Source organism: Dreissena polymorpha, chromosome 5 (assembly GCF_020536995.1).
Source record: "Dreissena polymorpha isolate Duluth1 chromosome 5, UMN_Dpol_1.0, whole genome shotgun sequence".
Classification (NCBI taxonomy): Eukaryota; Metazoa; Mollusca; class Bivalvia; order Myida; family Dreissenidae; genus Dreissena; species Dreissena polymorpha.
The window spans coordinates 45,798,801-45,813,767 of NC_068359.1; the positions used below are offsets into that span (position 1 = coordinate 45,798,801).

At 40.6% G+C, this 14,967-nt stretch overlaps 1 protein-coding gene across 1 annotated transcript; it reads left to right on the forward strand.

The window, feature by feature from the left end:
- Position 1: 1 nt before the first annotated feature.
- On the forward strand, positions 2-11,294 carry LOC127880506 (threonine synthase-like 1). Its single transcript, XM_052427812.1, has 11 exons — positions 2-241; positions 4,215-4,355; positions 4,915-5,053; positions 6,104-6,767; positions 6,985-7,055; positions 7,292-7,405; positions 7,610-7,715; positions 7,959-8,124; positions 9,552-9,803; positions 10,146-10,236; positions 10,926-11,294. The coding sequence occupies exons 1-11, from the start codon at positions 131-133 to the stop codon at positions 11,240-11,242; spliced, it is 2,172 nt and encodes a 723-aa protein (XP_052283772.1). The 5' UTR covers positions 2-130; the 3' UTR covers positions 11,243-11,294.
- The last annotated feature ends 3,673 nt before the right edge of the window (positions 11,295-14,967 follow it).

Consider the following 14,967-nt stretch of genomic DNA (forward strand, 5'->3'; position numbering starts at 1 on the left):
TCAACCCAAAGAAATTAAAAACAACATGAAGTAAATTGTACATGTATGTTTACAAATTTAGGTTATCACTATCAGACAATTATATAAAGTAAGCTGTTTCGATTAGTGTTTCTCGTAAAAAGTAAAGAAGATGTGGGTTTACAGATCGATTGTGCGATCTAGTCCAAGTAGACACGCTATCGCACGAACTGTTCAGTGGACGAGACATTTATGTGATGCTCAAAAGTTGTCACAAACACAGGTATGTATCTTTTATTTGTAAACTATAATTGAATATATACGGAATACCGTAAGTGTCATCGTGGTTACAAATTAAAATCCAGAGGGCGACAATGCGATAGTGCGATAGTACGATGGCGACAATGCGATAGTACGATGGCGACAATGCGAAAGTACGATGGCAACAACGCGATAGTACGATGGCGACAATGCGATAGTACGATGACGACAGTGCGACAATACGATGGCGACAGTGCCATAGTCCGATGGCGACAATGCGAAAGTGCGATAATACGATGACGACAGTGCGACAATACGATGGCGACAGTGTGATAGTACGATGGCGACAATCAGATAGTGCGATAATACGATGATAACAATGCGACAATACGATGGCGACAATGCGATAATACGATGACGACAGTGCGACAATACGATGACGACTGTGCGATAGTACGATAATACAATGACGACATATGCGACAATACGATGGCGACAATGCGATAGTACGATGGCGACAATGCGATGATACGATGGCGACAGTACGATATGACTATCGCCGTCGTACTATCGCGTTGTCGCATTGTCGCCATCGTACTATCGCATTGTCGCCATCGTACTATCACGTTGTCGCATTGTCGCTATCGTACTATCGCATTGTCGCCATCGTTCTATCGCATTGTCGCCATCGTAGTATCGCAATATCGCATTGTCGCCCTCTGGATTTTAATGTGTATTCACGATGACTCTAACGGTATTCCGTAAATATAAGCTTGAGCGTGTAACGATAATGAAGAATTCACCCCCCCCCCCCCGCCACCACCACCACAGTGCCAAAAAAACCTTCTTCGCAAGGGGCCTCTTTTTCTTCCCCTTAACCAAAAAGGCGTTTCCCCCACAGAAATTTCTTCAAAAATTATGCATTTTTCTCTAAATTTCCAATCAACCTCAGTATTTTTCATTCTCCAAAGCCAGAAAATTGTCTATTTTTTTCCCCGAAAAAAAGGCTGTGGCCCTTTCCCCAAAGTTGGTGTTTTGGCCCTGCACCACGACGTCCAATTTTGTAAAATGCATGAAACGTGACCATGTGCGCGTGGCCATTATTGAACACATGGACGTCTTTAAGCAAAACATTTTGGCAATTTGTCCTGTTTATAGTGATTCCAGTGAATATGTCTAACATCGCGTTAAACGTCTAATCTATTAAACTAGGACATTGTTCAAACAAACTTTGCCGAGGACCATTATACAATGTTATTTATAAAATAGTACAACGTGGTTTCAGAAATATTATTTTTTTTTTGAGAAAAAGTACACACACTCTTTTTTGAGATATAAGTACACAGAGTGTGTCAAGTTTTGGGATCGAATCATTAAAAATCCTGTTTAGTGCTACAATTTGGCTTACCCATTATTAACCCTTTAAGCGCTGGAACCGAATTTTGAAGGCCTTTGCAAACAGTTTGGATCCAGATGAGACGCCGCAGAACGTGGCGTCTCATCAGGATCCAAACTGTATGCTATTCTGATAGTATTCTTTGAAAAAAATCGAAGAAATGGCAAATTTTAGAAATTCAGCAGACGACATTTTAGCAGATGACAAATTTCCCAGCATGCAAAGGGTTAAACCTCTGGAACGTGTTACGCGACTTACAGAGCACAACCGAAATACCAGAAGAATCCCGGACAATGGACAATCGTTCCTTCGCTAATTTTGACGAGACAAAATAACGTCGGAACAAATGTCCGTCTTGTCAAAATAAGCGTAGGCACGATCATATTACGTACCAAGCTTGCCATGGACCTAAATTTACATCGTTTTTACACGACAAGCCCAACTGTAAACAAATTTTATGCAATGCCGTTTAATTTAAGAGTGCTTAATTTAATTTTAACACTTGTAAGTATTTGTTCTCGTTTTTTATTTGTACGTAAACGGTCGTTAATAGATCCTGTTCGCTCATGAACCAACCCGTACCGCATTCGTACAAAATATGTTATTGTCCACGCGCCGTTATCATAGAATTTCGCCTAATGGTTTATTTTTGCTTAGGACACTCGATTTAATTCGCCAACATTGGATTTTATTAGCAATCAATGCATCGAGGCGAAAAGTGTTTGTTTATATATTACAAATTTGTGATATGATTTATGCCACTTATGAATTTTAAAGATAACTTATACATCATCATATTACAGTTAATTGAGTTATGTAGCATGCATATCATCTGACATATTAAATATATGCCGTTTTAATGTGGCACACAACTGCAGAAGTATACGAATTAGGGTAAAATATTGGTAAGCATATTTGTATGTATGTATTTGTTTTGACCTTGCGGTCAAGGATAACCCATGAAAGTGTAAGCACTTATTTCCAATGGGGTCCATTTTTTTGGTTTTTGCTGAAGAGACAGCAAGCAGAAGAGACAGTATTTAGATACAAGGAATCCGGGTGCGATGCCCTAGCTCGTTGCGAATAGATCCCAATAGATCCATTGGTTCTTTTACGTGCTCAGTGTATAGCACCGATACACACGAGAATTACCTGGGTTTCATACCAGTACATCTCTAGTTGGGTGGAAAGCATTTCTGAAATTTCCAGTGCCCCGGCCGGGATTTGAACCGGGGACCTCTGGAATGGTAGACCAGAGTGATACCACTCGACCACCGCACCACCCTATATTTACCGGTAGTTGCGCACTTGATCGTTGATTTTTGACTTTAAAGATCATTTATAAATGTTTTTGTGTGTGTGTTAAATATGTGCTTACAAGCAATCAGATGTTCTACCACACGTCTGATTCCTTAACGTAGTGAGGTAGTTTGAGTGCCTCTATGACCATGCCAGCGGGAGTGTTACATCATGAGAAGGCCCCTGTCAACTCTTCTCGAGGCTTAAGGAAGCTCACTCATAAGGACGGGAGGCGCTTTCAAGCCTTGGTCGGCAGTCTCTTACGACAAGGAAAAGTCGGAAATATACCACAGCTTAAGACGGATGCACTGGTCCAAAGAGCGCATAATTATGGTGCAACGCTTTCCGCTCCAATTATGGACAAAACTGGATCTTTTTTCGTCTGGGTGCTTTGTCTGTGAAGCCCCTCCCCCCCCCCTCTCCCACCGCATGGGCGTGTAGAGTGACTCCATGCTTCGAAGGAGAGCAGGCAACTCAGGCTACTGGAGGTCACCCCGTCCCGCTGCGAAGATCCGGGCTACACGACGGTTTGAGGCGCCAGATTGGGGCTTAGGAGACCACGATGCAAGGGAAGTCTACGGCAGTCCGGAGAACCTTAAGCGCACGGCTACTTTTGTGCAGTGAGCCGACGTTTACATCTGAGTGATCGAAAAGAAGTGGAAGTCAGAGGTTAACATTGATGATTTTGTAGTTAAGACTGTCTGCACTTGATACATACATACAATCTACATACATCAACTAAAAAAACACCATATTTCGGTATAATCCCTTAACAAACTGCTTCTGTAAGAGTCAATATACTGTTAATTAGGGCTCAAACGGGACAAAAAAAATATTCTAGTCGGGCCGGCGGGTCAAAATTGAAAAACCCGTAGAATGTCGGGTCATTTCGGATCAGGATTTAAAGACATTTAGAAAAAAAAAAGCTTTTAAAAAGTCGCATTCACGATAGGGGCGGGCGACATGAACATCTACTTTCACATTATCCATATTTGGAAAACGGCATACACTTAAAAAAAATTTGCTCGACAATTTATGAGCCGGACAAGAAAATGCATCCCACCCGTCTCTTCTTACAAACACATGCGCACAGGGCGACTGCATGCCCTTCCACAATTATTATGGCGGGTCATAAAACTTATTCATTAAAGAAGATGTCTATGTGATGAATAATACGATACTTAATGTGTTCACAAATGATACGATGTTAAAATGTTTTTGTTTAAAAGAGAGTACTAAACAAAAATTGGAATGAAACGTTATCAACATTTACGGACTAACGTTCGAGTCTTCGTTTTAGCCCAATATAATTTTGATGGGAAGCCCAGGTTGCGGTAAAACGACGGTTGGCAGGATACTTGGTGAGCGGTTGCAACTTCCGGTACTCGACGTCGACGATCACCACCTTGAGCCATACTGGGGCGTCAGCGTTGCGCAAAAGGTATCCCTTTGATGTATTGTATAATGCTGCACGCAAGTTCAGTATCATGGGAGAAGTTTCGAAGACATTTGCTGCGTTTAAACAATTGAGTGTTTATACTTGTAGTTACATACAATTTAATTGTCTTAACATTGTGTAGGGTTGGATATCTTTTAAGAGAGAACGTCGATCTGATGATTGTTCATGCTAGTGCATGTACGAAGTGTAATACTATACAGTGGATAGCATGTGAAGGTCAACACAAGAATTTGATGATTTTCCTTAGATTCAACCTTGCCTGTTTACATGATCAATTTTAGTCCGCGTTTTACACTGTTAATGAAGCTTTTCGAACTAAGTACGCAATTTACACTTATAATGACGCTTTACAAACTTAGTCCGTGTTCTACACTTTTAATGAAGATTTCCGAACTAAGTCCGTGTTCTTCTTTTTTAATGACGCTTTCCTAACGAAATCTGTGTTCTACACTTTTAATGAAGCTTTCCAAAATAAGTCCTCGTTTTACACTGTTAATGAAGCTTTCAAAACTCAAGTCCGTGTTCTACACTTATACTGAAGCTTTCAGAGGTCGGCTCGGAGGGATTTGTTGCGGCCGAGGGCGAGGCGTTGAAGGCATTCTGTCCCCAGGGGTCCGTCATCTCACTTACTGGGTCCAACCCAATGCATGCAGAGGCGATGGAACATATATCGAAAACAGGTTAGTTTAAACATACGGTTTGTTTGTTCGATTGTATCAACGCCCTTTACAGAGACGAACCAGTAGGATACGTCTGTTGGAAAGATATTTATGTGTGTTAGGATCGAAGCATGGCCCCTGGTAGCAGACGAAAATTTGTGATTTTGACTTGTCACAATCAGCATGACATATTTTACCTCGCATGACATCTACCGGTATATTGAACAAATGAATCCGAAAATTCCAATATAGATCTCACATATACATGCAGCATAACGCGGTGTATCCTGACAGTTATTTTATTGACAATTTTTAAATATGCCTTAAAGTGGCACATCATCACGTTCATCTCACGGTTTGTTTATCCACAAAGCAAGATATATGCGACCCATATGGGCACCATATGGGTTTTGCACCCGGGAACCACTTGGGGCCAATATGGAATGTATCTCTTCACTCCTTAATGGCTGCACGTGGGTCCTAATTGGATTCCAATATACATTATAATTGAAGCAATCAGGCATATAACTAAAAACACAACAGATTTTGTGACTTCCAACTGTATTTCTTGTTTATTTCTTTAAAAATTCTCATGTTGTTATATATATACATTTCAGTAGGAACGCTGTTTTCCTTTGTTATAGTCAATTTAAGTGTTTATTAACGTTTAAAGATAAAACACACTGCATTTAAGTTTTTAACAGTGTTTTCACAAACGAGTGCAAACATATACTTTTATACAAGATTAATGTTTATTCATTTTTCCCTAACAATACGGTAATATGTGCTCTTTTTGGGGTATCTGGGCATGCCCATATGGGCTTGTCGACATAACAGTTCCATATAAGTTCTTCTTGAATGCTCTGAGCTTTTATGAGTTCATACGTACAGCTCAGCGAGCCGGAGGGTCAATAGCTGGGAGTTTGATTATTGCAAATCGGTAATGATAAGGTTCATGATGTAATAATAAGCTATTTTTTTCTTCACTGTGTTACACATTAAATATCAGATTTTAGATTTAATACACGGACGTGCTTTAATTACACTAGTGCGGCTGATTCTATCTTTAAGGAAGGGTGTACTTTATGGATGTTCACAAGTCGGACATACTGGAACGACTGGAGCGGATGAAGGTTAGCAGGATTGTGGGACAGAACGATGGCACGAGCATGGCGGAAATCTTAGACTTCCGGCAACAGTTCTACGAGCGCTGGTATGACGAGAGAATCATCTGCGAGCGTCTTGAATCACCGGAAAACGTGGCAGATAAAGTTCTAGCCTGTATAGCTAAACTCCAAAACCCAAAAGCGAAGGGCTACGAATCCACGCGAGGTTTCAACTTGGAATGCAGTACCTTTAATGACGCACTGCTTCAAGGACTGGCCCCAGATGGTGGACTAGTTGTGCCGCGCGCTGCCGTTCCGTTTTTCACATTGGGCCAATTGGACAGATTAATAGAACTGTCTTATCCAGAGCGCGTTCTACGAGTGCTTGAAAGGTGGATTCCGTGTAACGAAATCTGTCCCAGCCGACTAAGTGAGATGATCCATGCTGCGTATGGCGGGGCTGTCTTTCAGGACGCCGCCGTCTGCCCGGTGCGACCGTTGACCGGAAGTGATGGTCAGTTCATACAGGAGCTCTTTCATGGACCGACCGCCTCGTTTAAAGACTTTGCTTTACAGCTAATGCCGCGAATGTTCCTCAATGCAGCTTCGGAATGCACAGAGAAGCACAAGTAGGTTGAACGAATGAACATGTTTACAATTTTGAAGGTCATTCTCAATAAAAGGTATACGAACAACTCACTGTTTATTCTTCAAAGGTTTATGTACAACGCCACACAGGGATATTGACCTATTTGTATGTTTATACGTACCGGGATTGCGTTAACATTCATTCTGAGACTGCGTTCATTTAAAGATCTCAAATTCGACATGATGTTGGCCTTTCAGGTACCTCATTCTGGTGGCCACATCCGGGGACACCGGTGGCGCTGTGCTCGATGGATTTACACGCGTCACTGGTAGGCATACATGCTTTTCCTATCGGCAAAAACTATTTCAGATATACTTTTTATTTTAATATTCACACTTCTCAACCATTTATTTATTTACTTTGCCGGTTTTGTAGTTTAAGGTTAGATTTAGTAGCTTACTATACCCAAGACCCATCTTAAAACACTTATGTGCTTATGTTTTATTTTTGTTTGCTGCTTAACGAGTGGACAAATATTATTAAAATAACATCTATATTGTAAAGAGAAAGCTGGGTCACATAGTCCGGGCGTTCTTGTGTTGTACCCACGGGATGGAATCAGCAGCATTCAACGTGATCAGATGGTGTTTTACCATGGCAACCGTGCGCGTGTCATCGGTGAGTATCACAACATTGCCTAGCAACGTATAGTCTCTCCATTTATGTTTTGTTGATTGTTTATTTATTCTTTCACACTCAGTATGTTATATTCATAATTGTCAGCTATATAAAGGCAAGATCTATCAATAAATTCATTAATATATATTTGTTTTGAGCTGTTATGTAAACATAACAGGGCTTTATCTGGCAATTTCGCCGCAGGTGTTGAGGGGGCGGATTTCGATGCCTGTCAAACCATGGTGAAGAAAATATTTCAAAACGTGGATATTAACAAAACATTGTTAGATAAATACCAGGTCAAACTGAGGTATGTACAGTTTACTTTGTCAGTGTGTGGGTAATCATTAAAGGTGAGACCTTTTCTGCGTGAAATGTCATTTGCTGGTTTTATTGACATATACACATAATAAATGAAAGAATGAAAACATAGACACTTTTGTCTAATATAGAATTATCAAACCAACCAATGTGTTTCAAGTTTCAGTAATTTTCCACTGCATCGGATACTCATTTATATTACATATCAATATTTATTCGACTCTTTGATAAGTGCTGCCAACTCGATCAGCTGGGGTCGCCTTCTACCACAGGTCGCCTATCACGTATCGTCTTACCTTGACCTTGTTAAAAAGAAGGTCATCGCCATGGGCAACCAGATTGACCTTTGTATTCCTACGGGTAATTTCGGCAACATACTTGCAGCGTATTATGCAAAGGTAATTACTAGTCAATATAAATCGACCGTTGTTTTAATGAAATAAAAAAGTATGATACCATAAGGTTATTTACACAATTACAACATCTCAAATCTAAATTTCGTTAAATCATCAGCTCGTACATTTAGGTGATTAAATGTTTGTATTTTATGCTCTCTTTCGAAAAAGACGGCATAAAGCAGCCGCCCTGTCCGTCTGTCTGTCTTCCCATCTGTAGGTCTGTATGACTGTGCGAAAATGCATGTCTCAGCCATAACTTTGCCGCATATTGATGGATTTTGCCAGATTTTGGCGTACATTTTCACCATCATTTGACAATGTGTCGAGGTGTGCACCTGTCGTATTTCCTAAAAGGTCGTTATCACATCAAGAGGTCAAAGGTCAAATGCAGCCATTAACAGCTTGAAAATTTCTGTCTCAGCCATAACTTGCTATTAATTGATGAATTTTGAAATAACTTGGCACAAATGTAAGCAATCATAAGACGACGTGTATCGTATAAACGCGTCTCCTTACTTAAAAGGTCAAGGTCATACTTAGAGGTTCAAGGTCTAATTTGGCTCGGACATTCCGATCTCAGGCATAACTTTGCCATATAGTGATGGATTTTAACCCATTTATGCCGAGTGGACTCTCCCATCCTTCTAAATTGGATCAATGTATTTCCAAAATTAGGGATGTCTAATATATTTATTTCTATATCAATAATATTTATTACAGAAATTCCTTTAAGCTAACAGCGCACACCCTGATGAGACGCCGCATCATGCGGCGTCTCATCTGGCTCTACGCTGTTTGCCAAGGCCTTTTTTCTAGACGCTAGGCATTAATGGGTTAAATAACTTGGCACATATGCAATCCGTCATTAGACGTGTCGTGTGTTTACTCGTCTCCCTACCTCAAAGTCCTGTTCACATTTAAATGTTAATTCTGTCGTAAAACCGCTTGTCCGGACTGCTACTTTGTCATCCATTAAGCTATTGTAAAGTTAATGACCACTAATCACGAGGAGACGGCATTTCATGTGTAAGACTTGTATCCTTACATCAGAGGTCAATGTCACACTTAAAGGTCAAACGTCAACTTTGGCCATAAAACAGCCTGTCCGGGCTGTAACATTGCCATTTATATATGCAATTTTAAAATCACTTACCGCAAATGACTACCATGGGGGACTTACTGTCTCGTGTATCACCCGTCTCGTTACATTAAAGGCCAAGGTCACACGTAAAGGTCAGAGGGGTCAAAAGTCAAATTTTGCCATAAACAGCTTGATTGTGACATACGCGGAGTTTTGAATCAAAAGTGGGATGTCGGCACATCCGTGCCATATGGACGCATGTCTTGTTTATGAATTATTTTCCTTAGTATTTATTACTTCATTAGTACGTACGTATCTTTTCAATTAATACTTTTTTTTAAAACAGGAAATGGGCGTGCCAATTAAGCGACTGGTGTGTGCCTCTAATTCTAACAATGTTCTCACCGACTTCCTGTCGTCTGGTTGCTATGACATCACCAAGCGGCGTCTGCAGCAGACGGTGTCGCCTGCCATTGACATTCTGGTGTCATCCAATCTGGAGAGGCTTTTGCATCACGTGACAAACAGAGAATGTGCTATGGTCCGCGAGGTTTTTGAACAGCTTCGCGACAACAAAGTCTTTTCAGTCCCAAAGCAGGTTCAACTATACTAGTTTTGTGTGTAAATAGCGGTAAAACGTTATACTGTATGTATCTTTCATTATAATATACTTGTCAATTTTATGATCTGGAAGTAAAATGGTATCCCTGAAATGTATCTCCATGATATACCAGTTCGTTTGTTATAGGAGCGAAATGCAGTATAGACATATATTATATATTGCTATCTTATACGGCGGTCACATATCTCGAAGATTCCATCCGAAATGATGATTGATGCTTTCTAAATAATAATTTACATATCAAACCAAGCAAACACATGCACCTATGAACCGTAACATAAAAAGAAAATAGCAAACGCACATGCTGTACTATTCCAGGTGGCGGAATCGCTTCATGGAATGTTCTCAGCGGGCTGGGCTACAGATGAAGACTGCAAAGCAGCTATCAAAACAACGCGGGAGAAGTCAAGTAAGAAACGGCGAAAGGAGATTAAAGATGGTATAACGTGTAGCGCTTATCTAACAGCCGTTTCCAGAGGCGTATTTAGGTGGGGGGCTAGGGGGCTAAAGCCCCCCCAGCTGGCTGGCTAGACACGATTTTTAATAAAAATGAGCCCCTTACAGTTTCAATCCACTTGTGTATTTCCTGTCATATGTCCCTAATTAAGCCATAAACAACTGTAGATTTGTGTGATTATCCCCCAGGCATGTGTACAGACGATCTAACCTTCGTCAGCTAAAGTGCACACTTTCGGTCAAGCATTTCAGACACTTGCCATACATATTTCAAACAAAGGCTAATAGTGGTGTGATAAAGTGAGATCTAATTGAACAAAGTATCTGTAACCAGTATACCATGATACCATTTAACTCATTAAAGAAATATATAGTAATCATGAAATACACAAAAGCTTGAGAAGAATACTTCTATAAACCCGCAAACAAAATAACATTTAACAAAAGCACATTCCGGAAGTGAAAAGCCTAAGCTTATACTTATAATAAGAATGTTGCAGATTTTGTTGAGGCTCGGAAATAAATTTTGTTACAAGGTTCAGGGATTAAAAATCTGTATTTTCCATAACGTCCGCAATCTGACAGTTATTTAATTTGTAGCGAACTATGGTTTAAGTTTTTTCTCCGATATATTGCACACAGATTACCTTCTGGATACACATACGGGCATCGCCAAATCCGTTGCGGACCGTTTCCAAGGTGACCGACCAATGGTGATCGTAGCAACAGCACATCCGGCCAAGTTCGCGCACGATATACTGGCCTCTTTTGGCCGCCAAATTAATCACAGAACCCCGGTGGACTTGATACGGGGAATAGCAGACGAGGCGGCGTTGCCAGGTTTACACGAGGCGTTGCTAAAAACGTTATCGAGTGCAGACGATAAACCAAAGTTAACGTGCGAAAATAACATTGGGCATGTACTTAAGCAAGTCACAGATCTAGCAAGATGTTTGTAATAACCGTGCTGTACCATGTACAATCCAATTATAAATATTTTTATGAGCGAAATTGTATTGTGTTTTAGTTGTCTATTTATGAACGGTGAGCTTTAATTATTGGTGTTACACATTCATGCATTCCGAAAAAACTGAAACCTGCTTTGACAACATCGCATATAAAATTATTTCAATAGACACGTGTTGTAAGGCGTATGGAGTTGTAAACGTGTATATGAAAAAATAAATGCAAGTTGTTAATCACATTTCATAACGTCATCATTGCATTGCAATTAAGACAGGTCGCCGATTGGGTGCTTTTTTTCTTCCGATTTATTCATTTAAAAACTTATTCGAGTTTAACACGAGCATGGATGGACACAGTTGTTCTTGCTTTGTCACACGCACTTGCAAAAACACCAAATTTTATCACGCAGATGAAATTCTTACCAGAAAGTATGCTGTTTTGTGGCGTATGCAGCTGCTAACGTGTATATGCATAACTGAATGCAAGTTGTTCATAACATTTTTCCAACAAGATTATTGCATTGGAATACAGACAGGTCGCCAAATCGCAGATGCTAATTACTTTTCGATGTTAAAAAAACCCTATAACTTATTCGAGTACAACTCGAGCACAGTTGTTCTTGCTTTGCTAAATGCACTTGAATTGTATTATATTAATTTAGGCCCGTTATATTTCGAGTCACCAGTATAAACTAAGGCAGCAATTTTCCCCAGTACCGAAAAGTCTTCTCCAATAGGAAACATGTGACCTCATGGTGGTACACAGACTTAGAGGTAAGGTTTAATAACTTAATATCAAAACTTTTTGTTTCACATGGGTCAAACATTATAAGTGCATGAATAAATATAATTTTGTTCCCCCCCCCCCCCTCCCCAAATTTACATTTAACAAAAAATAGCAGAAATATTTTATAATCATACATATTTAACGATGAAAACACACCAGTTATTACTCGCGCAGTGTATATCACAATTATTATATAAAACGAACAGTAATTTACAAAGAACCCATAGAAACATCAGGTACAACTCGTTCTGCAATATTTTCATATTTCCAACGACTTATACTTCACAATGTTAGAAAGGTGCATCTGGTATTTGCACGGACTCTCAACATTAACACCATTTTCTATGTGGTAATGTTCCCAACTAAAAACTTTTTATCTGAAATCATCTTCAAACCCTTGACCGGTTTTGCAGTTTTAGGGAGGGGGGGGATAAGGGACGACGATACAGAAATCTTCCTTCAGTTAGGTCTGTTGAGTGCTGCTGAGAGTTATTTATCCATTGGAATAGATATCCACCCTTTTACATCGATCCAACGTTTTTTTTCTGACGGCCTCGACGTCGACCTCCCTCTAGCGTGCTCTGGAAAACAGTCTTGAACAGAGAGTCGTGCCTGGTGACGTGTCCAAACCAAGCTAGCTTTCGTCGTTTAACGGTCGCCAGCATTTGCTCTTGTGGACCAACAAGTGTTTCAGTCATGTGCCGAACTTACTCGTTGGTCTTGTGCTCAGTACAGGTGATGCGGAGAAGTCTTCGGAGACATTTATGTTCAAATGCCTGTATCTTGCGTCTGGTCATCGCTGAGGTCGCCATTGCAATTATTATTTGGACCTCAGCGGTACTGGTACCATACTTGGACAGGGTTGTGCCCACGTATTTGCAGCTGGTCACTTCTTCTAGCTTCTCGCCGTCCATGTTGATGTCTGTACTGGTGTTGGTCGTGCTGTTCACCATGATCTTCGACTTCTTCGTGCTGACCTACCTCCTGTATGCTTTTGTTCTTTCATAGAGACTGTTGGTGAGATCTCGAAGTTCACTGCAGATGCCAACCATGAGGTCAATTTAATCAGCGAATCTCAAGTTGAAGATGCGTCTTCCACCGATGACGTTTGAGGTGTGGTAATCATAAGCAGTTTCCTGCATTATCGTCTCAAGGAATAGGTTGACCAAGACGGGAGAGATCAGACATCCCTGACGGATTCCCACTGATGTCCTGAAGAAGTCCTCATGTTGTCCGTTGGAAAGAACTGCACTGCTGGCGTTTCCGGAGAGTCCTTGAATGACTTGCACCAGCCCTTCGTCAATGTTGAATCATCTGATAACATGCCATAGGCCATCATGCCACACGCGGTCGAAAGCTTCTAAAAGTCCATGAAGTTGTGAAAACAAAGTTCACGTTGGTGTTTCAGGTGTTTCTCAATAATGACTCAGCAGTTGAAAATCTGTTCCACTGTGATCCACCCAGTTATGAATCTAGTCTGCTATTCAGCCAGCAGTTCATTGGCCTTACTTTTCAATCGATAAAGGATGATGCAAAGCATGACTGCTGGGAAGACTGATAAGACTGATGGTGCGGTTATTCTCGCACAACTTGAGGTTATCCTTTTTCGGTAGGGGTATGACCAGTGTGACTGGGTCCACTCCTTTGGCCATTTCATCTCTTCCCAGATCTTTTGGCATAGTACCGCCAATGGTGCAGTTGTTACCTCTCATCTGTTCTTATTCAAATCGGAATGGACGTTGTCCAATCCCGGAGTTGCTTTTGCCGTAAGACTACGCGATGCCTCTTCCGCCTCTGCCTTAAGTATGGGCGGACTTTTGTCGTCCGCTTCTGGTCTGGAATCGTCGTGAAGAAGACTGTAGTCCGGTTAAAGCGGAAATTTGTGATGGTCACTGCAGTATTCACACCATCTGTTTATGACTGCGGCATTCAGGGTAAAGAGATTCCTGTCAGCGTCTGATATAACACTAGCCTTGGGTTGACTGGTATTCCTTAGGATCTTGAGGGTGCTGTAGGCATTCTTACTGCTGCCTGCGGTCACCTCTTTAGCGATGATGATTCATTGTTCCTTAATGCATTCCTCCTTGGCTTCTTTCATCTTCTGCCTTAACTCCCTTTTCGCGTTCTTGTAATTTTCCCTAGAGTTCAGGCTGGTGTACTTCTCATGCCACAGCTCTCTCCTTTTGTCACACAGGTCCATGATTTTGGTCGTCACCCATGGCTTGATCTTCTGTCTCTCTCTCCCAAGCACTTTTTCGGCCGATGACAGTAGGGCATATTTGATGTAGTTGTTAATGGTGTCGATGTCATCGTCTAAGCTCTTTAGGGAATCTAGATTGATTATACGTTCTTATAGTAACCGAAAATGAGGTTGTTGGTGCAAATCTCGGTTATCATGTTGACATGAAATGATTATATTTTAGAATTACAAAGCGACAAGAAAAATATTAATAATAAATCTTTATTTCGTTCCGGTATAATATAATTTTCTCGATTGGAGACTCTACTGGAGTGATTACTAAATATAAGTACCTTAATTACGACTAACACGCTCTTGTAATAACAGATTTCCTAAACAATGCTATTATATGTAAATATCAATAGATAACGCCGGGCGTACATGCTGGGCAACGAATATAAAATCCTTAATATTTAGATATGGTTTCGGGTCGTGTGGATTTCTCAGGCTGCTGGCAACGTAGATGTATTTTTACGCAATTTTCGTCATCGTATAATTGATTGCGTCACCCAAATTGGCACAATGATATTAGCAATGCATCTAGAGGTAACCATTATGCGAATTATAAATCACCATTTAACACCGGAATATATTTGCAGTTGGAAATTCCGATCCAATATCAGATAACCTTTGCGAAGTTTAGGTGCTCCAAACATAACTTAAATATTGAAATTGGTAGGCAGTTGAATTTTG

Coding starts and splice junctions, on each gene's coding strand:
- LOC127880506 (XM_052427812.1), top strand. CDS start 131: ATGTGGGTTTACAGATCGATTGTGCGATCTAGTCCAAGTAGACACGCT. Junction 242..4,214: donor AAAAGTTGTCACAAACACAG/GTATGTATCTTT, acceptor TCTTCGTTTTAG/CCCAATATAATTTTGATGGG. Junction 5,054..6,103: donor GGAACATATATCGAAAACAG/GTTAGTTTAAAC, acceptor TCTATCTTTAAG/GAAGGGTGTACTTTATGGAT.